A 22,530-nucleotide genomic window follows, 5' to 3' on the forward strand; every position below is an offset into this window, starting at 1 on the left:
GCTGATGGCTCTCTGGGAGGAGATCTGCTGTCTCAACTCAATCCCAGAGTAGGCTCTTCTTCCTCCAGAGAGCCGACCCAACTCTGTCCCAGAGTAGACTGACTCCAGGCTCAATGTTGTCCTCTTTTATCATCTCAGAGAATGGGCGTGTGAGAACTCAAGGGCTTGTAGGAAAATTACTTCAACCAATGAACTGGCTCCTTTTAAAGGTTGTGTAAACTCCTTTTCCTATGTAAACTCCTCCTCAGAAGTTCAAAGGGGTGAACTCCCCTTAAAGGCCAGAACCAAAGGTGTGGACTAGAGAATTGTTAAGTACTGACTTAGACTTAGAAAGAACCTAACAGTTTTATTTGTGCAAAACCTTTTTAATTTAGTGTAATTTAAAAATGATCTCTTTTTTCTCCTGTGATCCCCTCTTGTGAAGTCAGGACTAGCTCTCAGGAGGCCTCAGAATCAGTCAGTCAGGAGAAGCAAAAGTCGTTGGTCTTTAGGAGGAGGAGTGAAGGGGATGGACAAGACTGCCGGGAGTTTTGCCAAGGATCCTCCTTGATTCTAGAGCCCAGAATCTCCACACTTTTCTCCTCTTCAGTCCTGCGGCCAAGTGACTCTGGCCCATCTCACTCCACCCCCTAATCCCTCCTAGGATCTCTGTATGCTAAAAGATGGAGCCAGCCCGGAATAGTGGGAAGGGCCATTTTCAAGCCTATGCTAACAGTATTGTCCCATAGGTAATCACGCTTAGTGCTCCTCGGGAGTCTGATTCAAGCACACCTCTTAAAGACTTTCAGCCCTTTGCACCCCCTCTATTTCTTGTTTGGTTATACACTCTTCAGTTCTCTGAAACCTTAAACTTGTAAAACACACACACACACACACACAAAGTATATTAGGAGATTACAGACCCACCGTCATCAATTTTTTTTCTTGCGTGTTCCCCTTGATATTCTTAGCCATTTGTTTTTTCGCCTAAGTGTCCTTGTGATTTTATATAGTTCTAGGACAAAACCCTTGCTATCATCGTTGCTGTTACGTGAATAGATGAATTTAGGAGATGGAATTTTTGCTACAGTCACCCAGCCATAAAAATAGAATGGCATCCATTTAGTCTTCCTTCGTTTTTGTCATTATACTTCTAATCATCATGAGTACTTTTGGTTAAATTAATTCCTATTATTAGTAATTCTCAGTATTATAAAGATTGGGTTCTAAACAATAAAAATAAAAATAAACTCTTCATTTCTCCCTAGATCTGGGGCAAACTGTTCCACGCCCCTCCATTTGCTTATGGTGTCAGCCTCCCGTACTCTCTGATCGTATCCAGTCCCCCCTCCCCCAGTTTGTCTCTTTTGTCCCACGAGCTGGCATCTTTGGGTTCATAAAACACCACATTACCGGGCTGCTGCCTGCTGCGTGCCGTGCACCTAATCCGTCCCACTAGGAGCCAGCGGGGCTTCCCTTCTGAGGAGACGTGATAGCTACCCAAAGTCCCCGGCAAGCCTTAGCTGTCATGGGGATGAGCCAGAAGCCCGAGTCTCAGTAACGTCAGGGGGGAAGCCAGGGGGTCCATCGTCTCCGCTCTCATTCCGCATCGTGCTAGAGACTCACCGTAGCGATAAGGAAAAAAACGTTGAAGGAGCAAGACGAGGCGGGCAGGAAACAAAGCGCCTTGCCGATGACTTGATGGTACTTAGAGAATCAGCTAAAAGAGTCTCCTCGGAATAAGGAACAGTTTTAGCAAAAAGTTGCAGGCTATAAAACGGACCCCGGTGACTCGGCCCCGGAGGGGGAGCGGAGGGCAGCCCTTTGCCATTTGGTCAGCGAAGTCTGGTCTCCCTTCAGACCGGGGAGTACGCCACGGATGAGGAGGATGAGGAAGTGGGGCCTTCGCTGCCCAGCAGGGACCTGGCCATTGAAGTGTTCGAGCTGCCGGAGAATGAGGATGTGTTCTCCCCGTCAGAGCTGGACACTGGGAAGCTCAGTCACAAATTCAAAGAAGTAAGTCACTGTACGCTGTCGACCTGTTCCAGGAAGGGGGCTTCCACAAGGGCCCCCTCCCCCAACCGCTGGGGCCGGCCCTCCCCCTCCGGACCGCTGGGGCCAGTTCAGATTCAACCCATGAGACTGGCCCAGCTCCCTGGGCCTCTGAGTCCCCTTGGCTGTCTCCAGCGAGTGGCCGCAGGGCTGCCAGCAAAACCTCTCAGTAGCTGGCAGAATCGTGGGGGGCTGGGGGAGCCCCGGACGTCGCCGTCCCTTGTCTGCTCAATGTTAGCGCTTGTGTCCTGCCTCAGAGGAGGAAGTGGGAGGGGCTCGGACTGCCCAGGCCCGGGGTCTTCTTTTCAGTCTCTGTCCTCCAGCTGTTGAGAGGCTGGGTCCTGCAGCCCTTGTGAGACTCGGGGGGAGGGGGGGGGCGAGTCTGCCATGGCCGGCCCCGGAGCCCACTGTCTGGCTTTGGTTTTCAGCTGCAGATCAAGCACGCCGTCACGGAAGCCGAGATCCAGAAGCTAAAGAACAAGGTAAGGAGGGCCAGGTCCCAGAGGGGCGCTCACTGGGGTGTTGGGGCAGGGCACCAGCTGGCAGCGTGAAGGGAAGCAGTGCCCGGTGCTGAGTGTTTGCGCGGGGGGCACAGCTTGGCTCTGGTGGCCCCAAAGCCCTTCTCAGGATGCATTAGTGGCCGCAGGAGCCCCGGGGGCTTTTTCAGCGTTTCTGTCCTTATTAGGAAAAGGGTCCCGGGGTGATTTAGTCTCCCTGTTTCCAAAGTGCACCAGCTTTGGGGGGCCTGAGCGCTCTCATACTGGAGAGTTCCATGGGTTTGGTGGTTTAGAAAAAGAGCAGTTCAGGGTCTCTGGTCGGATCGAGCAAGGGTGGCGTGGGGTGGGCGGGTTTTCCAGGCTGGTGTGGCCGCTCCACTTGTCATGACCCAGGCCCGGAAGGAGCTTTTTTCAAGTTCGCAGATCTCTCTGGCGGCTCCTTAGAATGTTGGTATTTCACCCTAAGCTCCTTCTGGCTGCCACGCTTTCTCCCGGCTCGCTCTCCGCTCTCTCGAGCCACGTACACAGAGTTCTGGCCGAGTGGCAGCTCTTGAGCTCAGGCGTGGCTGTGGATCCATGGGGGTAGCGGCCGAGTCCCGGGAATATCCTGTGATATAGAGCGGTGCTTGGGTGGCCGACTGCCCGCAAAGCGCTCTGCCGAGGCCCCCAAACCTCCGGGTTGGAGCTGCCCTTCCTCCGGCTCTGGCAAGAAAAGGAGCCCTTACAAAAGTTTGTTTTTTAAAAATGGGCAACCCGGCCGGAGACCCTAAGGCGGCCCTCCGGGGTCACTCACACTGTCCCGGCCGGAGACCCTAAGGCGGCCCTCCGGGGTCACTCACACTGTCCCGGCCGGAGACCCTAAGGCGGCCCTCTGGGGTCACTCACACTGTCCCGGCCGGAGACCCTAAGGCGGCCCTTCGGGGTCACTCACACTGTCCAGGCCGGAGACCCTAAGGCGGCCCTTCGGGGTCACTCACACTGTCCAGGCCGGAGACCCTAAGGCGGCCCTCCGGGGTCACTCACAGTGTCCCGGCCGGAGACCCTAAGGCGGCCCTTCGGGGTCACTCACACTGTCCAGGCCGGAGACCCTAAGGCGGCCCTCCGGGGTCACTCACACTGTCCAGGCCGGAGACCCTAAGGCGGCCCTCCGGGGTCACTCACACTGTCCAGGCCGGAGACCCTAAGGCGGCCCTCCGGGGTCACTCACACTGTCCCGGCCGGAGACCCTAAGGCGGCCCTCCGGGGTCACTCACACTGTCCAGGCCGGAGACCCTAAGGCGGCCCTCCGGGGTCACTCACACTGTCCAGGCTGGAGACCCTAAGGCGGCCCTCCGGGGTCACTCACACTGTCCTGGCCGGAGACCCTAAGGCGGCCCTCCGGGGTCACTCACACTGTCCCGGCCGGAGACCCTAAGGCGGCCCTCCGGGGTCACTCACAAGCCTCCTGAAAACTTGAATCCATAATGGCTGGAGGATGGATCTGTCCTTCCCAGCACCTCCCGCTTGGCCCCTTTTACTCCCAGACCCCAGAAGAGATGGGAAGCCGCCCCCCCCATTGTAGACTGTTCCCTGTAACTCATTCTGGGGACTCCTGCCCCCCAGCAGCCACGTGGCCTCGGCCTGGGAGCTGGCATCCCATCTGCCCGCGGGAGGTCTGGGCCATCCGACACTAAAGCCATGTGGCGGGACCTCGAGGGCGCATCTGGGGGACTGGGGCCGAGGCTCTGGATGGCACGGCCCCAGGGGGCGGCAGAGCGGGACTGGCACGGAGGCCCCGGCTGCCCGAGGCGGGGCCGTGACGTGGCTTTTTCTCTGCCCAGCTCCAGGCCGCGGAAAACGAGAAGGTGCAGTGGGAGCTGGAGAAAAGCCGGCTGCAGCAGAACATCGAGGAGAACAAAGAGCGCATGCTGAAGCTGGAGAGCTACTGGATCGAGGCCCAGAGCCTGTGCCACACGGTGAACGAGCACCTCAAGGAGACGCAGAGCCAGTACCAAGCCCTGGAGAAGAAGTACAACAAGGCCAAGAAGCTCATCAAGGACTTCCAGCAAAAGTAAGGGGTGGGGGCCCAGGGGAGGAGGAGGGGGCTGTGGGCCTGTGCCCTCTGCTCTCAGTCAGTGCTAGTGGCAAGGAGGGCCTGGAGAAATGGGGCCACTTCTCCCTCGTCTTGTTGCCGTCATTCCCACGGCTGAATGAGAACAGGGGAGCGGGCACCTTGGGTGTCCCCTTGAGCTCATGGCGGGGAGGGGGCAGCCCGTAGACTACCCCACTGGCCTGAGAGTAGACGAGAGCTTCCTTGGCCATCCCCCACTCATGACAGCTGTCCTGTCCTCAGGGCCCTTTGGGGAGCTGGGGCCCCGAGCCCCCCCTCACTTTCTCTCATCACCCCCGAGAGTCCGAGCCCCCCTCGTTCCAGGAAGAATCAGCCTCCCTCATGCTCTGTCTGTGGAGCTAGGACAAAGGGGCTGACCAGCCCCCGGCCCCGCCCCCTTCAGAGTGACCCTAGGGAGCAGGGCGCCTCCTCCAAGCTGGGGCACTTGTCTCCTCCTTCGGGGTCACTATCCCATTTCCCACAAGCCCTGGGCAGGGCCCCGAGATCCCCGCGCTGAGGCGGCCTCCGCCCCGGCTCATCTGCTTCCCGGGACCGGACGGCTTTCCCTGGTCCTTGCCAGCGTGGCGGGGCCCTTCCATGGCACCGTGGAGCACGTCATCCCTGGGGTCCAGGAGGCCCAGGGGCCGGAGAGGGGCTGCTTTGTGGCCCGGCCTCCTGCCCTTAAGCTCTCGGCCTTCTCTGAGGTTTCCTCCTCCCCCGTCTTTTCCTTCCAAAGAGAACTCGACTTCATCAGGAGGCAGGAAGCAGAAAGGAAGAAGATCGAGGAGTTGGAGAAGGTGCATCTGGTGGAGGTCCAAGGCCTCCAGGCCCGGGTGAGTGTCCCCGGCCAGGCTGGGGGGAGGGGGCGGGAGAGGGCCCACGGCCTCGGGCTGCAGCAAGTGTGTGTCTCCCAGATCCAGGAGCTGGAGGCCGAGGTCTTCCGGCTGATGAAGCAGAACGGCACTCAGGTCAACAACAACAACAACATCTTTGAACGGAGCACGGGCCTGGCCGACGTCCCCAAGGGAGAGGCCGTGGGGACCCCGGACACCCAGCAGCTGTCCAGTCAAGGTGCGTGCTGGCTGGCCGGAGCCAGCGAGGGGCGGCCGGAGCCAACAAGCAAGTGAAGGGGACAGCCAGGGTGAATGAGGGGCGGCTCAAGGAAGCGGGATCTCCCTGGAAGGGCAGAAGCAGCAGTTAGAAAATGGATGGGCCCACCGCCTCTCCCTTCTGTAACTGGTGATGTAGAAGTGGGGTCGGGGGGGCTGCAGGGGTTCCTGGCCCAGTTGGGGCCCGGAGAGAAGCCTCTTTTCTTCCTTGTGCCTGGGACGTGGCCTTGCAGAAGCTGGGACCACGAGGGAGAGCCCCCCTATGCAGAGGGCAGAAAGGGGCAGCTGCCCCCCTTTTCAGACATGTTGCTGGAGCCCCCAGCACCCTTGTGGAACTGGGCTCTGGCCTGTCTCGGGGCTCCTGGGGATGCCCAGCTTATGTGCTCTGGCGGCAGCCGTGACCGAGGGCCCCCAGGGGGCGGCCGTGCGCCGTGATCCGGGCCGAGGGGCTGCACTGGGCAGCTCTTGGTGGCCCGAGCCGCTTTCTTCCCGCTGCTTGGGGGGGGGGAGGGCAGAAGCGCCGACCCCGTGGCCGGACCCGGCGGGAAAGGCTGCAGGTGAGGCCGGGGCCTTCGGGCCCAGTCTGCTTGGAAGGAAGCCAAGCCCGTTTGGGGCTCATTTGGGGAGCCCCGAAGGAGAAGGAGGGAAAGTGGAGAGAGAAGGGTGGGGAAAGGACCCGGAAGAAGCCGAGGAGACCCGGGGACCAGGGGGACGACTGTTTCCCAGCCTCTTTGGGAGTGAGGAGCCTTGGTTTTAGCCATTAACAGTGTGTCCTGCCCCCATCCCCTGCCCTGGGAGCTTCCCCTGTGCTCAGCATGGGCACTGCCATCATGGGCACTGCAGCTGTGGGCACCGGGTCGTGGGCACCACAGCCATGGCTTCTCAGTGCCGCTCAGAGCTGACTACACTGTTCCAGATGTGGCTGTGGCCAGGGCAGACCAGCTGCCCCATGCTGGCACCTCTCCAGGCCAAAGTGTGATGACGATTTTGGTAATCCCAGCCTCAGCCGGGTCCTCACGTTGGCGCTGGTGCCGCGCCGGCCCGTGCTCCCCACAACCTCGCAAGCCACGTGTTCGGCGCAGTCATAGGTAAAGAGGTCAAGGCTTCTGGGCCGCCGCCTCTCTAGTCCCCCAGGTCTTCCAGACTCACCCACGGAGGCTCCGCCACGGCCCGGGGTGCCAGTCCCTGCGCTGGGAGCCTGCGGCCAGGCCCGTCTCGCCGCCTCCTCTGCCGGGCACCGGCCCCGGGCTCGTTGGAGCCTCTCTTCCTTCTTTGGCCTTCTCCCGTGCCCTGCGTCTCTCCTCGGGCATCGACTCCTGCACATGAATGGAACTTCCTAATATAGGATGCTGCGGCCGCGCCCCAGTGTGTGTGTGTGTGAGTGAGTGTGTGTGTGTACGTGTGTGAGTGTGTATGTGAATGTACATGTGTGTGTGAGTGTACGTGTGTGTGCGTGTATGTGAATGTGCGTGTGTGTGTACGTGTGTGCATGTATGTGTGAGTGCACGTGTGAGTGTGTATGTGTGTGTGCATGTGTGTGTGTGTATGTGTGTGTGAATGTGCATGTGTGTGTGCGTGTGTGTGAGTGCGTGAGTGTGAGTGCGCGTGTGAGTGTGTTTGTGAGTGTGTATGTGAATGTGCATGTGTGGGTGCGCGTGTGTGTTTGTGAGTGTGTATGTGAATGTGCGTGTGTGTGTGCGTGTGTGTGTGTCCGAGTGAGTGTGCATGTGGGACTGTGTGAGTGTGTATGTGAATGTGCATGTGTGTGAGTGCGTGTGTGAGTGTGTATGTGAATGTGCGTGTGTGTGAGTGCATGTGTGAGTGTGTTTGTGAGTGTGTATGTGAATGTGCGTGTGAGTGCGTGTGAGTGTGTTTGTGAGTGTGTATGTGAATGTGCGTGTGAGTGCGTGTGAGTGTGTTTGTGAGTATGTGAATGTGTGCGTGTGTGCGTGTACGTGTGTGAGTGTGCGTGTGTGCGTGCGTGTACGTGTGTGAGAGTGTGTGCGTGTGTTTGTGAATGTGCGTGTGAGTGCGTGTGTGAGTGTGTTTGTGAGTGTGTTTGTGAGTGTGTATGTGAATGTGCGTGTGTGTGAGTGCGTGTGTGTTTGTGAGTGTGTATGTGAATGTGCGTGTGTGTGAGTGCGTGTGTGTGTGTGAGTGTATGTGAATGTGCGTGTGTGTGTGTGTTTGTGAGTGTGTATGTGAGTGTGCGTGTATGTGCGCGTGTGTGCGTGTACGTGTGTGAGAGTGTGTGCGTGAGTGTGTATGTGAGTGTGCGTGTATGTGCGTGTGTGAGTGTGTACGTGTGTGAGAGTGTTTGTGTGAGTGCGCGTGTGTACAGGCCATGCGAGCTCAGCTCGGGCTCTCCAGCCTTCCTCCGTCTGGAGTCCCGGGAGCCCCCTGCGTCTCTCCCAGGTGTGGAGCTCTCCCAGCGGTTTCTTTTCCCACGCTGCGCTCCCCCAGGTCGGGTCATGTCCCCCCTCCCCACTTCCCCAGGAGGGGCAGGAGATGAGGGGGCGCCAGCTGGCCAGGCCAGGCCAGGCCAGGGAGGCCTCTAGTTCCTGTTACAGCGGAGCTGCTACAATGTTGCCTTGTGGCAGCTGAGATTGTCCTGCAGGAGAGGAGCTCCGCCCCCTCCCCCAGCCCCAGTGCTCCAGGGAAGGCTCCCAGCTTTATCTCAGGAGCGCCGCCCCCCCCCCCTCGTTCTATTCCCTGCGTGCCGGGGCCCAGCGGCCCTGGAGCCCTTAGGAGACCCGCATTAACCCGCTTCCCAGAGACACGCGGAGCCCCACAACTGGGCCTGCTTTTGGTCTTCCCTGGCAAGTCACCGGGCACCGTGTTGAACTACTTAGATTTAAGCCTTAATTTCCTTATCTGTAAGCGGCAAGCATCTATTAAGCGCCTGCTGTTTGCTTGTTGCCGAGTTCAGAGATTGTGATGCCAGGATGAATGCGGGTGAGGTTTTCCCCCTTGACCTTGGGTGTCAATGAGGATTTATTAGGCATTATTATTATTTCCTATTGATCCATAGGAAAGGGAGTTGGTGCCCAGCCCAGGAAGTTATGGCTGGGAAAGAGTGAGCAGGGGTCCTCAGCCTAATAAATCTGCTTTCTGGCTCCATTTTAAGGACACCTAGCGGATAGTGTGACGTAATGGTTAGAGCACTGCGACTGTGGCCGGGGATGGGATCTCCAGGCTGGGCCTGACACCTTTCTGTGTGACCCTGCACAAGAGGGCAGGAAGGAGCCCGCATCCAGCCTCGGCCCCTGCTGCCTGGGGGTCCCCGGGCATCCCTTCACCTCTACCTGCCTCCATTTCCATGGAAGTGACAGCACCAACCTTGCTTGCTTGTTGAGAGATTAAATGAGAAAATCTTTGTAAAAAGTGTTTAGCACAGGGCCTGGCTGTACACAGTAGGTGCTCCATAATTGTGTGTGTCCCCCCCCTTCCTTACTTCATGTTGGTGGCAAGGAAGCGACCTTGCTTGAGTCTTCAGAAGTGGAGTCCTGATTGCTGAGCACTAAGGGCACTGCTGCTGCCGCCAGCTGGGCATTGTTTCCCCCCGAGAGCTAAGCCCAGGGGCACGAGAAGTGAGCCGGGGCCCTTGGCACGGCCTGGCACCTGCGGGCGAGCGGAGGCTGGTATTCGGGGTCTGGCCGGCACAGGAGGCCCCCGGGCGCCATGCTTCTCCAACACCTCGGCCCTCTCTGCTTCTCACGCCCGCTCTTTCTGCTGGGGGGGGGTGTGGAGATGGGGGTACAGGGGGGGGTGATCAGAGTATTTCCCCTTCAGCTGATCGCCCTCCTGATCTTGAGACTCGGGGAGTAGGACAAGCCCCAGAAACGGTTTCTAAGCAATTAATATTCAGTTTATTGGGGGGCTAGCGGGCAGTCAATGCCCTGGGAACCCCTGCTGAACCCCTGCTTTACTCTGGGAAAGGGAGACCCTGAGAGACCTTAAATCCCTTCCGAAAGGGAGGCCCCTGGCCAAGGGGAGTCGGCCCTGATTGGCGGCTCCAAGCTCCTCCTGCTGGGCAAGGCTGGCTCCTGCTGGGTCAGCAGCCTGGGGGCTCCTGGGTAGGGGCCTCTCCACTCCCCCAGGACAAGCCCGGCCCCCCCCAGGGTTCCCATTTGTCTGGGGCTGAGGAGCCCCTGCAGAGGCTGCCCCGAGAGAAACAAAGGGAAGCGGGGATGGCAAAGTAACACTTGGTGGGGAGCATCAGAGCACCAGGAATTCCTGTGGAGGCCCCGGCTCCAGAGCCGGTTTCCCCAGAACATCCCGAGGAAAGGACATGGGGGGCAGAGTCAGGTCCGCCCCTCCTCTTGCTGGCTGGGGGATTTGGGGGAGGGCCCTGGCTGGCCCTGCGGCCACTTTTTCACCTAAAGAATGATTGGGGGGGCAGTGTCCTCTTCTCCGCACTTTCAGTGTCGAGTCCAAGGAAGCTCTTATGCCTGCGGGAGATGGCTTGGGGGGGGGTCCCATCTGCCTCTGAGCCCAAGCTCCTTCCTTTTACAAGCTCATATGGAAGAAGTGAAGGTTGGGAAGAAGGGGGAAGAATGAGGGCAGGGCAGGGGCTGCCTGTGAGCCCAAATATCCTTGTGACCTCTGCTCCCCGCTTTTGCAGCCTCAGCTTCTGGCTCCTCGGGAGCGTGGGCCCCTTCCCGGTGGCCCCCAGGGGCCGCACAGGCCTACCGTCTAGAGCCCCGCACCCGGTCCTGCTTCAGGATGACCTTTGAATGTTATTTCCTCAGACCTGAACGAAGCCGTCCCAGAGACAGAACGTCTGGATTCGAAAGCCCAGAAGACCCGAGCCCAGCTCTCCGTGAAGAACAAACGGCAGAGGCCATCCCGGAGCCGACTGTACGACAGCGTCAGCTCCACGGACGGGGAGGACAGCATGGAGCGTAAGGTGAGAGCGTCCTCCCGGCCGGCCAGCCTTGGGCCTGGAGCAGGGGGCCGCGGTTCTGCCCTTGCGGTGCCCCCCGTTTGCCTATCAGGAGGCAGGGTAGGGGTCAGGGCACCCCACCTGGCTCCCCTCCCCCGACCCAAGCACTGTGGGCAGCCCCTGCCCTGCATAACCCGCTCTGTCCTCTCCCAGACCGGCGCCTTGGGGCGGGCACAGGCCACGGTCCCCTCTGCCAGCCTTGCTGACCTGCCAAAGGAAGCCCCATGGCCACCCGCGGGCGCACCAGCCACCTTACCGCTGTTTCGGGGGAAGCGCTTTCCTCCGCTCTCCTTCAAAGCCCGCTCCTTCCCATCGATCGGCCGCCACCGAGAAGGCGGCCCCAGGAAAAGGTACCGCTTCCTTCCTCCACTTCACCTGCTCTGCGTCCGGGCTTTCGGCCGGGCCGTCCTCTCTCGGCACAGGAGGCCGCTGTCTCTCTGCACGGGGTGGGAGGAGGCCCTGCAGGAGCAGACGGGGGAGAGGCCCCAGTGGAGGCCACCCTGGGACCGCGCAGGGCGCAGGGACCCAAACCGAGGTAGCGCCGGTCAGCAGGCCACAGCGGGTGGGCATTGAGCTTGCGCTTGATGACTGTGAAGTTCCAGGTAGGTGCCGGGGTGCCGCTGGCTCGCCCCTGGTGTAGGTGCCAGGATGGACTGTGCCGAGAGCTCCCGGAAGCGGGCCGGGTCCAGAAGGAGATCCGGGCCTGGGAGAGGAGCTGCTGCCGTGTGACAGGGCCCTGGCTCAGGCTTCTCCTGGTACCGTTAGCAAACCGCGGGCCCTCCTCTGAAGGCGGCGGCCACTCGGCCTGGAGGACCCGAGAGGAGTGTGCTTGGGCTCAGCCGGGCTCCCGCGCCTTCCTGCTCCTTGTCCTTCCCCGGCCCGCCCGCCTGAGGAAGAGCTCGTGGAAAGTGGTGAGGGCTGCAGAGCATCCCCCCTCCCTGGGAGCAGCCCACAGGGCCCTGGCTGAACCCCCTGGGGCCGACCCCGAATGGAGCAGCAGTGGGCAGGAGGAACTGCTCAGAAGCCGAGAAGAGGCCTGGGCCCTTCCCTGGCTGAGCTGGGCCTGCTTAGTGACAGGAAGGCCCAGAAGGAGGCCGAACCGGAAGTCAGCAGGCTCCAGCGGCTCCCGTCCCAGACGAGGCCCGCCGGCCCATGCCAGTCACCGAGGGATGGCCAGCAGAGGCGCACAGCCCTGGACAGAAAGGGGAGGCAGCGGCCCGAAGCGTCAGCACTGGCCCCTGAGGTGGTGAGGAAAAGGAGGGGAAGGGACAGCGAGGGGCGCCTGCGTGGCTGCCGCAGAGGTCATGGAGGCAGAAGGACCGGAGTTCAAATCCAGCCTCAGACGCACATTAGCTGAGTGGCTCTGGACCCTGATTGCTCTCTCCCCACAAAGAAAAAAAGGAGAGGAATACAAAAAAAAAAAGCTCAGTAAGCTTCTTAGGCCATCCTTGGCTTCACAGAAGAGAAGGCTTATGGGACGCAGGCCAGGGAGAAGACCCCCGAAGTCCTAAATACTCATCCTGGGGCCCGGACTGAGAACTGGCTGAAGAAGGGGGCGCTCCGGGAGCTGGAGACCGGGCCCAGGGGATGGTGGGTGTGGGTGTGGAGGCGTGGCCCAAGGAAGAGGCGGAGCTTGACGAAAGGGCGGGGCCTGAGGCAGAGATGGAGCCTGAAGAAGAGGTGGAGCCGAAGGAAAGGGGCGGGGTCCGAGGAAGAGACAGCCTGAAGAGAAGTGGGGCCAAGGAAAAGGCGGGGCCTGAAGAAGAAAAGAGGCGGGACTTGAAGAAGAGGCGGAGCCTAAGAAAAGAGGCGGAGCCTTAAGAGGTGGGGGGGGGGGGCTGAAGAAGAGGCGAGGCCGAGGCAGAGGAGGAGCCCGAAAAGGCGCCAGCCACTCGGGAGCCTGGGAGAAGTGGGGCTCCCGGCTCTGAGGCTGTGGGGGAGCTGCTGCTCTCACGAGGCCGCCGTTGTCAGGGACCTGTGGCCTGGGCCCCTGGCCCGGCCGTGGCTGATAGCTGGGAAAGCGGGCGAGGGCCGGAGTGCGCGGTGGGCAGCCTCTTTCCCCGAGCCCTCGGAAGGGGAGCGGTGGGAGCAGCCTCGGCCGCCCAGGCGCCCGCCGGAGACGGGGCCATTGTCCTCGCGGAGAGCCCCCGGCTCCACGCCCGTCCGGGGATCCGACCCGCGGCGCGCCACCTTCGGGGGCTGCCGGTCCCTGGGAGGGCGGGGGCGCCAGGAGCGCACCAAGAGCCCAGAACCCTCCCTCCGGGGGCGCCCCCCGGCACTTAGCGCGCACTGGAGCCGAGAGAGCAGAAAGGGTGACAGACTGGCCCCCGAACCCAGCGTCCGGTCCCCGACCACTAACTGCTCCCGGAGAACCACTAACCCTGAGCCCGAGGCCGGGAGGGTGAGGGCTGAGGCGGCTTCCGGTGGGGCCCGCAGGGCCCCTGCCCGCCCGCCGCCGCCTCCGGCCCTAACGTGCGCTTTTTCACAAACAGGGTCTCCAGAGCCAGGCTGCAGAATGCGGAGCCGGGGCCGCCGCCCGCCGCGCAGCCCTCCCCGCGGCCGCTCCGCGCGCCTTTCTCGTGGTTTAGTGCCCGCGGAAAAGGACCCCTCGGCTCCCGAAATCCTCCGGCGCCCGCCTCTGCCCCGGAGCCCCCTCCTGGGCACCTAAGCTCAGATAAGAAAGGGCCCAAGGTAGAAAACCTGGGCCAGACAGCCGGGCCGGACCCCGCCCGTCCTCCCCCTTCCTGTGCTTGATGCCCTACTGGGTGACATCCGGGCTCCAGGAAAGGCCTCCTCCTTCTCCCCCCTTCCGTGCCCTCCCTTCCCTGTCATCCCCTCCCTCTGTGCCCTCCCGTCCTCTCTCACTTCCCTCCCCCCTCACATCCCTTCCCCCCTCCCTCCCACTGCCCCTCACATCCCTTCCCCCTCCCTCCCACTGCCCCTCACATCCCTTCCCCCCTCCCTCCCACTGCCCCTCACATCCCTTCCCCCTTTCCCTCCCACTGCCCCTCACATCCCTTCCCCCTTCCCTCCCACTGCCCCTCACATCCCTTCCCTCTTCCCTCCCACCCCCTCACATCCCTTCCCCCTTCCCTCCCACTGCCCCTCACATCCCTTCCCCCTTCCCTCCCACTGCCCCTCACATCCCTTCCCCCTTCCCTCCCACTGCCCCTCACATCCCTTCCCCCCTCCCTCCCACTGCCCCTCACATCCCTTCCCCCCTCCCTCCCATTGCCCCTCACATCCCTTCCCCCTTCCCTCCCACCCCCTCACATCCCTTCCCCCTTCCCTCCCACTGCCCCTCACATCCCTTCCCCCTTCCCTCCCACCCCTCCTCACATCCCTTCCCCCTTCCCTCCCACTGCTCCTCACATCCCTTCCCCCTTCCCTCCCACTGCCCCTCACATCCCTTCCCCCTTCCCTCCCACTGCCCCTCACATCCCTTCCCCCTTCCCTCCCACTGCCCCTCACATCCCTTCCCCCTTCCCTCCCACTGCCCCTCACATCCCTTCCCCCCTCCCTCCCACTGCCCCTCACATCCCTTCCCCCTTCCCTCCCACTGCCCCTCACATCCCTTCCCCCTTCCCTCCCACTGCCCCTCACATCCCTTCCCCCTTCCCTCCCACTGCCCCTCACATCCCTTCCCCCTTCCCTCCCACTGCCCCTCACATCCCTTCCCCCTTCCCTCCCACTGCCCCTCACATCCCTTCCCCCCTCCCTCCCACTGCTCCTCACATCCCTTCCCCCTTCCCTCCCACCCCCTCACATCCCTTCCCCCTTCCCTCCCACTGCCCCTCACATCCCTCCCCCCTTCCCTCCCACTGCCCTTCACATCCCTTCCCCCTTCCCTCCCACTGCCCCTCACATCCCTCCCCCCTTCCCTCCCACTGCCCCTCACATCCCTCCCCCCTTCCCTCCCACTGCCCCTCACATCCCTCCCCCCTTCCCTCCCACTGCTCCTCACATCCCTTCCCTCTTCCCTCCCACCCCCTCACATCCCTTCCCTCCCACTCCCCTTTGCTCCTCTCACTTCTCTCTCCCAGTCCCGTTGGGGGTGAGAGTCAGGGTGCTGTCAGAGAGCCAGACCGTCCCCAGGAGTATGGACAGAGCCCCCCGCCCCTCTGGGAGAAGGGAAAGCTGGGGACACCCCGCCCCCTGAGGTGCCCTCCCCCTTGGGGCGGCCTGAGGTGGGATTCAGGTGGGCTGCAATAGGAGAGGGAGACGGCGAGTTCGGAAGGCCGGTGGCACTCTGGGCTGTGGAGGGCATCGGGTGCCAGGCAGAGTTCAGGCTCGTCCAGAAGCAGGGAGCCGGGGCCCCCAGATGGGAGGGTGTCATTGGCCAGAAGGGATGCCTGAGGCCTGGCTGCTGAGGGTGGCAAGAGGGAGGGAGGAAGGACTGGCAAACACCGTGGCCATGAAAAACTGGAGCGGTCGGGGGGCCGCAGCCCGCACCCTGACCGCTTTTGGGGGATAGAGCCTCAGAGCCCAGGTCCCGGCTGGGGTTGAACCTGGAGAGGAAGAGCGGGATGGGATGAAGGAAGGGACGGTTTCTGAAGGGAAGTCTGTGGGCACTGGGGGGTCTCGGGGATGGCAGAGGGGATAACTTCAGGGACAAAGGCTGATGGGAGTAAGGGTCGGGATGTTGTCAGAGAGCTGGGGCAGACAGGGGGGCTTAGCCCTCTGCCACCAGCCAAGGGGGGGCCCAGCCGGGATGGGGGGGCAGTCAGTGCAGCCTCAGTGAGGCGAGGTGCCCTTGAGGGGCTTCGGGCAGTGCTGGGCAGCCCCGAGGGCAGAGCGTGCCCCGTGGTGCTGGGAGTGCCCAAGGAGAGAAATCTGGGGGTGGAGCAGAGAAGGTCGGGGAGGGCAGACAGGCTGGGGTCCCATGGGGAGGGAGCTGGGCCTTAGAGGCAGCAGAGAAGGATGAAAAGCCTTTGGGGCCGAGTCTCTTCTGTGGCCCTAGGAGGCTGCCGGGGGCCCAGAATCGTGGCCAGGCAGGACAGGAGCCAGCTTCCAGAGTTGCCCAAAAAGCCCGGGGGCGAGAAAGATGGGCGAGAGCCCCCTCCCGGAGAGGTCCTGGAAGATGTGGAGGCCGCCTCCGAGCTGGCCTCTCCTCAGACTCTTCCTGGGATCTTTTGGTTTCTCGGATTGGAAGAGCAGACGACAGCCGGCTGGGAGCGGGGCTGCCGGAGGAGGCTCCCGAGACAGCTGAGCCCGTGTCTGGGTGGACAGCGGCCTTCCTGCGCCCCCATCACGGCCCGCAGACTTCCGGCCGAGGGAGCTGTGGGGCCGCGCCGCCCGTGGCCCCGTGGGCCGTGTGACTACCACGCGGAGACCGAGACTGGAGCCCTCCCGGGGCATGCTGGGAAAGCAGCCCCCTCCCACCCTCACTCTTCCTTCCCTTCTTTCCCGCAGAACTTCCCCCTCCCGGACGATTTCAGCCCCAGCAGCACGAGCTCTGCGGACCTCAGCGGCCTGGGGCCGGAGCCCAAAGCTCCAGGGCTCTCCAGATCCCTGGCCCTGTCCTCCGATGAGGTGCGTGCTCCCCACGGGCCCTCTGGGGTGGGGGGGCCGGGAAGGTCAGAGCCCTCCTGGGGGCCCCACCCCCAACGGGGACCCTCTTCTGAACGCTCTTCTTTCCTTCCCTTCACGCTCTCACTCAGAGTCTGGATATGATTGACGATGAGGTGAGAGCCCGGGCTGGGGGGTGGAGCAGAGGGGACCCCAGCACGGGGGCCACTGCCGCCCTCGTTAGAGACAGGGCTTGGGGGGCCCCGGGAGCTTCATCTTGTAGGGTCAGAGCGGCTCCGAAGCCCGTCCCCCCCAGGCTGCCCTTGGGCCTTCCCCCCTGCTCTCCGGAGGCCCTCCTGGGCGCCCCGTGGCTTACCCCACCTTGCTTTGCTCCTGGCCGCCCTTTCCTCCAGGGGGTAGATTTAGGGGTGTTGTGGCCCCTGGGGTGCCCCTGATCCCAAGCTCAGGTCCTCTGCCTTCTATCCTGGGGGGGCTGCCCCGTGGCCCCTGGTTCTCAGCCCTCCCCGCTGCTCCTCCGCAGATCCTGGACGAGGGCCAGTCCCCCAAGCACAGCCAGGGCCAGGGCCGGGCCGTGCGGGAGTGGAGCGTGCAGCAGGTGGCCCAGTGGCTGCGGAGCCTCAACCTGGAGCAGTACGTGGCCGAGTTTAGCACCCAGAGTGTCAGTGGGGAGCAGCTTCTGCAGCTGGACGGCAGTAAGCTCAAGGTGAGGGGGGCGCCCGGGCCCTGCCCCCACCCCAGCTCGGGCTGGGGCTCACTCCACAAGGTACAATCCGTGTTTCTCCCCCCCCTCCCCGTCCAATGGGAGGATCCAGGCGGGGCCATCACGCTGCCCTGGGCACTCGCCGTGAGCCTCAAACCTCTTCCTGGGCAGGCCCTGACCCGCCACCTCCTCTTCTCCCCTGGGTTTCAGTGGGACCCTGGCCCGGGCAGCCGTTCTCCCCTCGCAGCCCCCCACCCTGGGGCCCTCTCTGACAGTCTGGGGGGGGCAGCTGGGGCAGCGGGCCCAGGATTGCTTCGGGTGCCCGCTTCCTGCCATCCACACCCCCGCTCATCTGGACCCCCAGTTGTTAAGCATCCGCCTTGTGCTGGGCCCTGTGCCAGCGCTGGGGGTCCCACCCTCCCCTCCCGAAGTTCCCTTAGTGGGGGGGGGGGGGAAATCCGTGGTTGGAAGAGGGAGCCGGGCACCGGGAGGAGCTCAGAAGGCCACCTCCCAATCAGAGGAGGCCGAGGAGGTGGAATTAGGGCAGCCGAGACTAGCTGGGTCGGTGGTTTGCCCAGGAGCCTGATGCCGGGTTTCTGGTGGGACCGAGCCCCTGTACCCACCTGCCCGGTCCAGGGGTTCCTTTGGGCCGAGGCCGCCATGGGGCGCCGAGCCTGGGTTTCCGGGACATCTCGGTCCCGGGCTGATGGGGTGACGGCGGTCCCGTCCCTCTGGGGGCCTTGGGGCGTAGGGGGATCCGCTTGCGGGGCTCAGGCCTGCCCCCTCTGCCAGTCTTGCCCAGTTCCAAGATGAAGCCAAGAAGGGGGGCTTCGGCCTCGGACAGCTCCCACCCAGGGCCAGGCTTGGGGGCTCGGGCCGCATGTGAGAGCTGAAGGGATGGGCCTGTGTGTCGCTTTGCCAGGCTCAGGACCAGGCTCAGGACTATAGGCCGGGCTTAGGGCATGGGCCGGGCTCGGGGCTGCAGGTCAAGCTCAGGACTCTAGGCCCGGCTCGGGGCTCCTGGCTGGGCCAGGCACCTGATGGGAAGGGCCTCTGTGATTCTTTGCCAGGCTCTGGGTTCCAGGCCATGTTTGGGGCTTGGGGCCGGGCCAGGCACCTGATGGGACGGGCCTCTGTCGCTTTGCCAGGCCCTCGGAGTGACTTCATCGCAGGATAGAGCCATCATCAAGAAGCAGCTCAAGGACATGAAGGCGGCCCTGGAGAAGGCCCGCAAAGCCCAGGAGAAAATGGAGAAGCAGCGGGAGAAGCTGCGGAAGAAGGAGCAGCAGCAGAGGAAAGCTCGGAGGGCTGAGCCCGCGTCCCCTGAAGCTCTGGAGGGCGCGACTGAGCAGTGAGGCTGTACCTGGCTGGGGCGGCGGTCCAGGCGCCTGCCTCCGGCCCCCCCGGCCCGGGGCTCCCTGCAATACCTAACTATGGGCGTTCTGGGCTCCAGCCCCGGGGGATCCCAAAGCACTGAGACTGAAGGGATCACGGGGTGGGCGTGGGCGGGGCCTCTTCTCCAACCCCCCCCTTCCCTCCACCCCAGATTCACCCCCCTGGAGCACGGGAGCACATGCTGGAGAGCCAGGCAGGGCCTGGACACGGCTGGCATCCCTGCCTCCTCCCTGGCTGCAGAAAGGCGAGCCGGCCCTCCCCAGCTGTCCTTCGAGAGGACGCCAGAGCCTTAAAGTGGAGGGGGGGGCAGCCGGGGTGGTGCCCAGGGAGGGGCGGGAGCGAGGCTTCCCGGACCAGACCCCCGTCCCGTGCTCCTCCTCCCTTCCGGCTGGTCAGCTGTGCTGACGGGCCCCCCCACTCCCCGTCCCCACAAATTCGGAACAGGAAATTGCTTTTTCTACACGTCAGGACCCCCAGGAGCAGCCTGGCTGGGTCGTGACCCAGGACTTCTCGCTTTTCTTTTCTACTGGAGATTTTCCATGGGGCTGGGCTCCCGGTGCGCTTTGGAGGAAATGGAAGTGCCCGGTGCGGGGGGCTGTGAGCCCCAAAGTGAGCAGGGCTGCTTCTGGGGGCTGCGACCTGGCTCCTCACGCCGTCATCCATGAGCCAGGAGGGGCTGGAAGCTACGTGTCGGGGGAAGGAGGTTCCTTTTAAAATGGGTGGTGCTCGTGTCTGTGGCCGCCATGCTCCCTGACCCTCGGGGAGGGGACCTGACATCCAGCCCCGGACTCTGACCTTGCTGCTTCCCAGGGGCTGAAACGGAGGAGGGTCTGCACCCTTCCAGTCCTGGGCATTGTGGAGGACGAGGCTGCCCTGTGCTGGGTCTCCCTGCCGGGGTGTTGAGATGGCAGAGGCCCGGGGTGTGTGTTGTCTGTCTTCTTTGGGGTTGGAGGTTGAACCCAGGATCTGTCCTCCAAGAGAGGACCTCCCAGGGGCTTTCCAGGGTGCTTGGCTGCTGGAAAATGGGCCATTTGGGCCTCTCCATGTCCTGTGTGGGTACGAACTGTGGTCCCGGAGCTCAGTTGTTGCTTTGCCGTCAGGCGCGTTGCTTTGGGAGCAGGGTGGGCCACGTTTACAAGAATCCCCGAGTCTTAAGCACAGTTTACACCAGTGGGCAGCAGTTGGCAGAAGAGTGGGCACATGGCACTGCCAGAAACGGGAAGGGTACGACTAGAAGCCAAGAGGAGCAGCAGTTTCTGAGCCGGCACCAGCTGGGACCGACCACAAGTGGACTCGGAGGGCGGTGCCCTAAGATCAAGAATGGAGAGGCCGCCCGGCTCCCTGCAGGAGAAGCTCCAGTGTTCCCAGCTGGCCTGCCCCGAGTCCAAGGCTCCCTCAGGGAAGAAGCTGGCGCATGGACACGGGAGCTCGCTCCCCTCTTGGGGACCGGGCCTGGAGCTCCTCAGAGAAGGAAGCTGGGGCTGCCCCAAGTGGGGCTCCTTTGTTTCCTCGCTGCCAGTGTCGAGCACTGCCATAAGAGCCCAAGTGGGACGGAGCCCCTCAGGGGCTGCTGCATCTGGCTCGGATCGGTCGTTAAGCCCCCGACCCTCATGTTCCTTTGGGGGAGTTGCTGCAGTCTCCCCTTTGGTACGCTGAGGAGGCTTGAGGTGACCAGCCTTGGCAATCTCTTCTTGCCCCATGAGCCATAACGTCGGTGGATCCCCCCCCAAGTTTTCCATTGACTCCCGTCAGAAACATTGAACTGGAAAGAGAATAAGGTTCCTGCTCACAGCTCCTGGTGATGTCTGGGGCCTTGGACTGAGACTTGGGGCGGCTCCCAGTGTGTGTGCGACATGTTCTGCCACCTGTGAACTCCTCACAGAAAGGGAAGGAGCTTCCTGCAGGATTTCCCTCCTGAGCCACGGTCTCCCAAGCTGGCAGGAATTGGGTGGCGGGAAGCCAGTGGCCAAGCTGAAGGGATAACGAGTCTCCTACTCACTTCACCTCCGGACACGCTGTGGCTCAGATTGAGGCACTGAAGGCCCGTGGGGGGAGGGGGTGTGGAACAGCGTCCCCAGCTGACAAGACACCACGGAGCCTCCACGCTCTCAACGTGGGGCAGAGGCAAGTTAGTCTCAGGAAGTCATCTTGGTCTAAAACCCATCCATCTCTGCGCCACTTTGGGGACAAATGATCCGGAAGAGCAAGCCCAGTGATGGGGGCCACACGGCCCACCGAGCAAGCGTGATAGCCTTGACATGGTATCCACTAACCTCCATGCGGCACCATCTGGAGTGAGAGCCAGGAGACAGCCGCCGGGATGTGCATGTGCGATGGGTGCCCGTCCCCGCGCCAAGGCAATGTGAGGACGTTTCCAGGGGCCCCAGGGTTTCGGCAGAAACACTCAGACATTCCAGCCCCTTCTGAACCCTTGCACATTTTCATTAAAACCTGCTTGGGGGGTTGGGCAAATGAAAAGGTGAGAGGGCTTCGGAAGTCACGTGCCGCCGGGAGGCGTGAGCTCCGTTTTTGTCTGGGCTGCTTCAAGAACAGCCTCGGCCGCCCAGGACCAGGCTTCCCACCACCAGTGGGCAATGGGGGCAGAGCAGGCCCAGGGGCCGGCTGGGGGGGGGGGTTGCGTGGGAGAAGCCAGTGGGCGTGAGTGGGTGTGGGGGGACTCCTGCACGCGTGAGTGCTGTGTGTACGTGTGTGTGGACCTCGGGTATGGGGGGGGGGCACTGAGAGGAGGCTCCTGTCCATCGTGTCTTTTGATGTTTTGATTTGCACACCTGGGAAGAACTCCATGTGAAGGGACACTTGGCCACGAAGGCCGGCACAGGGACCACAGGGCACTCGCTGGAGGGCGGAGCCTGGGGTTCGGACCTGGTGCCCCTCCCAACCTGGGTATATAAGTCATAACTACTGCTTTTGTACTTTTCGGAGCCCCGGCAATTCAGTCCTTGGAGTGACAAGTGCCACATTTTGCTAACAGATCCTTGGGCAGCTCCGAGAGAAAAGACAAACTGTCCCACTCTTAAAGTCCTTTTTCTTTTCATCTTTCTTTAGACTCATTGAGGGAAAACCAAGTGTTGCAGTAACTCCGAGTATGTAAGGGTAGCATGTTATCCCAAATTCCTAGTTTGTACATCTCGATGTCTGCTCGTCTGCATGGAAGAAAAAGCGTGCCGTCCTCGTCCTTGGCCCTCCATCGAGTGAGTGCGCATCCCGTGCCCGCTGTTGGTCTTCTGGCCAAGAGAAAGCCCCCGGGATGACATGGGATTTCCTTGTGTAAATAAACTTGCCGTTGAGTATTATTGTTGTCACACAACGAATGAATGCAATAAAGAGCAGGCTTGAGATCTGTCCAAGGTGCTTTTGTCCTCGGTTCATCTCCTGGCCCGGGGCCCACGGTTCTTGCTCTGAGAGGGCCGGCGCAGGGCTCCGCGAGCGCAGGGTTCCACACCACGGGGGGCTGACCTCAGACGCTGCTGCTTCCCCCAGGTCCTTGAAAAATGGAGGGATCCAAGTCCCCGATAGCTATCACTGCCGGTTGAATACGCGGGCTGTGGGCTGGGTCCTGTGCTGCTCTTACACTTGGGGAGAAATGCCGGGCCCGCCTAGCCAGGCGCCCATCAGAGCTGCAGCGTTTGGCCCAGTAACGTCCAGCAGGACAGGTTCTCTCGGCCCCATATGACGGGACGGAGCTCCGACCCGGGCCTTCGGGTGCCTCATCTGGCCCCTCGCTTGCCCCTCCACGTAGCCAAACTCTGCACCCATTGCGCCCACCCTTCTGAAGTAAGGAAGACAGCCATCCTTTCCAACTTATCAGGGAGATTTTAAAGCAAATAAATACTGTTTCTGGCTCAGACCTGGGGCTGCTGTTCAGTCAAGTGGCTCTTCCTGCACCGGAGCATCCCAGGCCCTTTGGTCCTCCGCTCTCTCCTCGTCCATCCAGGCTCAAGCGGATTGTCTCCGTGGTGCTCCCCATCCCATCTTCTGCTCTTTCCCCCTCCTTTTGTCTTCCATTTTCCCAACTTCAGGGTCTTGCCCAGTGAGTCCCCATTAGGTGCCCAGGTGTTTCAGCTGCAGTCAGTGTCTGACCTGCCAGAGAAGAGCCTGAGTCAGCCCCAGGGTTACTTGCTGTGCTCTTGTTTAAGGGATCATCCAAAGCTTGCTCCAGAAGCTGCTTGAGAGTGCCGGCCGCCTGGGGTTCCCTTTTCCTCGTGGATGGGCTC

General features: G+C 62.1%; 1 protein-coding gene across 6 annotated transcripts in view; it reads left to right on the plus strand.

The window, feature by feature from the left end:
* Positions 1-21,652, plus strand: part of PPP1R9A (protein phosphatase 1 regulatory subunit 9A) — a 58,762-nt gene extending 37,110 nt beyond the window's left edge. The window contains exons 7-18 of one of the 6 annotated variants that reach the window (XM_074271092.1): positions 1,840-1,995; positions 2,460-2,513; positions 4,349-4,578; positions 5,354-5,450; positions 5,532-5,688; positions 10,478-10,635; positions 10,825-11,021; positions 13,164-13,362; positions 16,084-16,203; positions 16,332-16,355; positions 16,721-16,903; positions 18,049-21,652. In XM_074271092.1, the coding sequence (XP_074127193.1) occupies positions 1,840-1,995; positions 2,460-2,513; positions 4,349-4,578; positions 5,354-5,450; positions 5,532-5,688; positions 10,478-10,635; positions 10,825-11,021; positions 13,164-13,362; positions 16,084-16,203; positions 16,332-16,355; positions 16,721-16,903; positions 18,049-18,255 (1,782 nt within the window). In that variant the 3' untranslated portion in view covers positions 18,256-21,652. Of the gene's footprint in view, positions 1-1,839; positions 1,996-2,459; positions 2,514-4,348; positions 4,579-5,353; positions 5,451-5,531; positions 5,689-10,477; positions 10,636-10,824; positions 11,022-13,163; positions 13,363-16,083; positions 16,204-16,331; positions 16,356-16,720; positions 16,904-18,048 lie in introns of those variants that run through there. The other 5 variants (XM_074271094.1, XM_074271095.1, XM_074271096.1 and 2 more) reach the window with 5 other exon arrangements.
* Positions 21,653-22,530: the final 878 nt, after the last annotated feature.

This window comes from Sminthopsis crassicaudata, chromosome 5 (genome assembly GCF_048593235.1).
Source record: "Sminthopsis crassicaudata isolate SCR6 chromosome 5, ASM4859323v1, whole genome shotgun sequence".
Classification (NCBI taxonomy): Eukaryota; Metazoa; Chordata; class Mammalia; order Dasyuromorphia; family Dasyuridae; genus Sminthopsis; species Sminthopsis crassicaudata.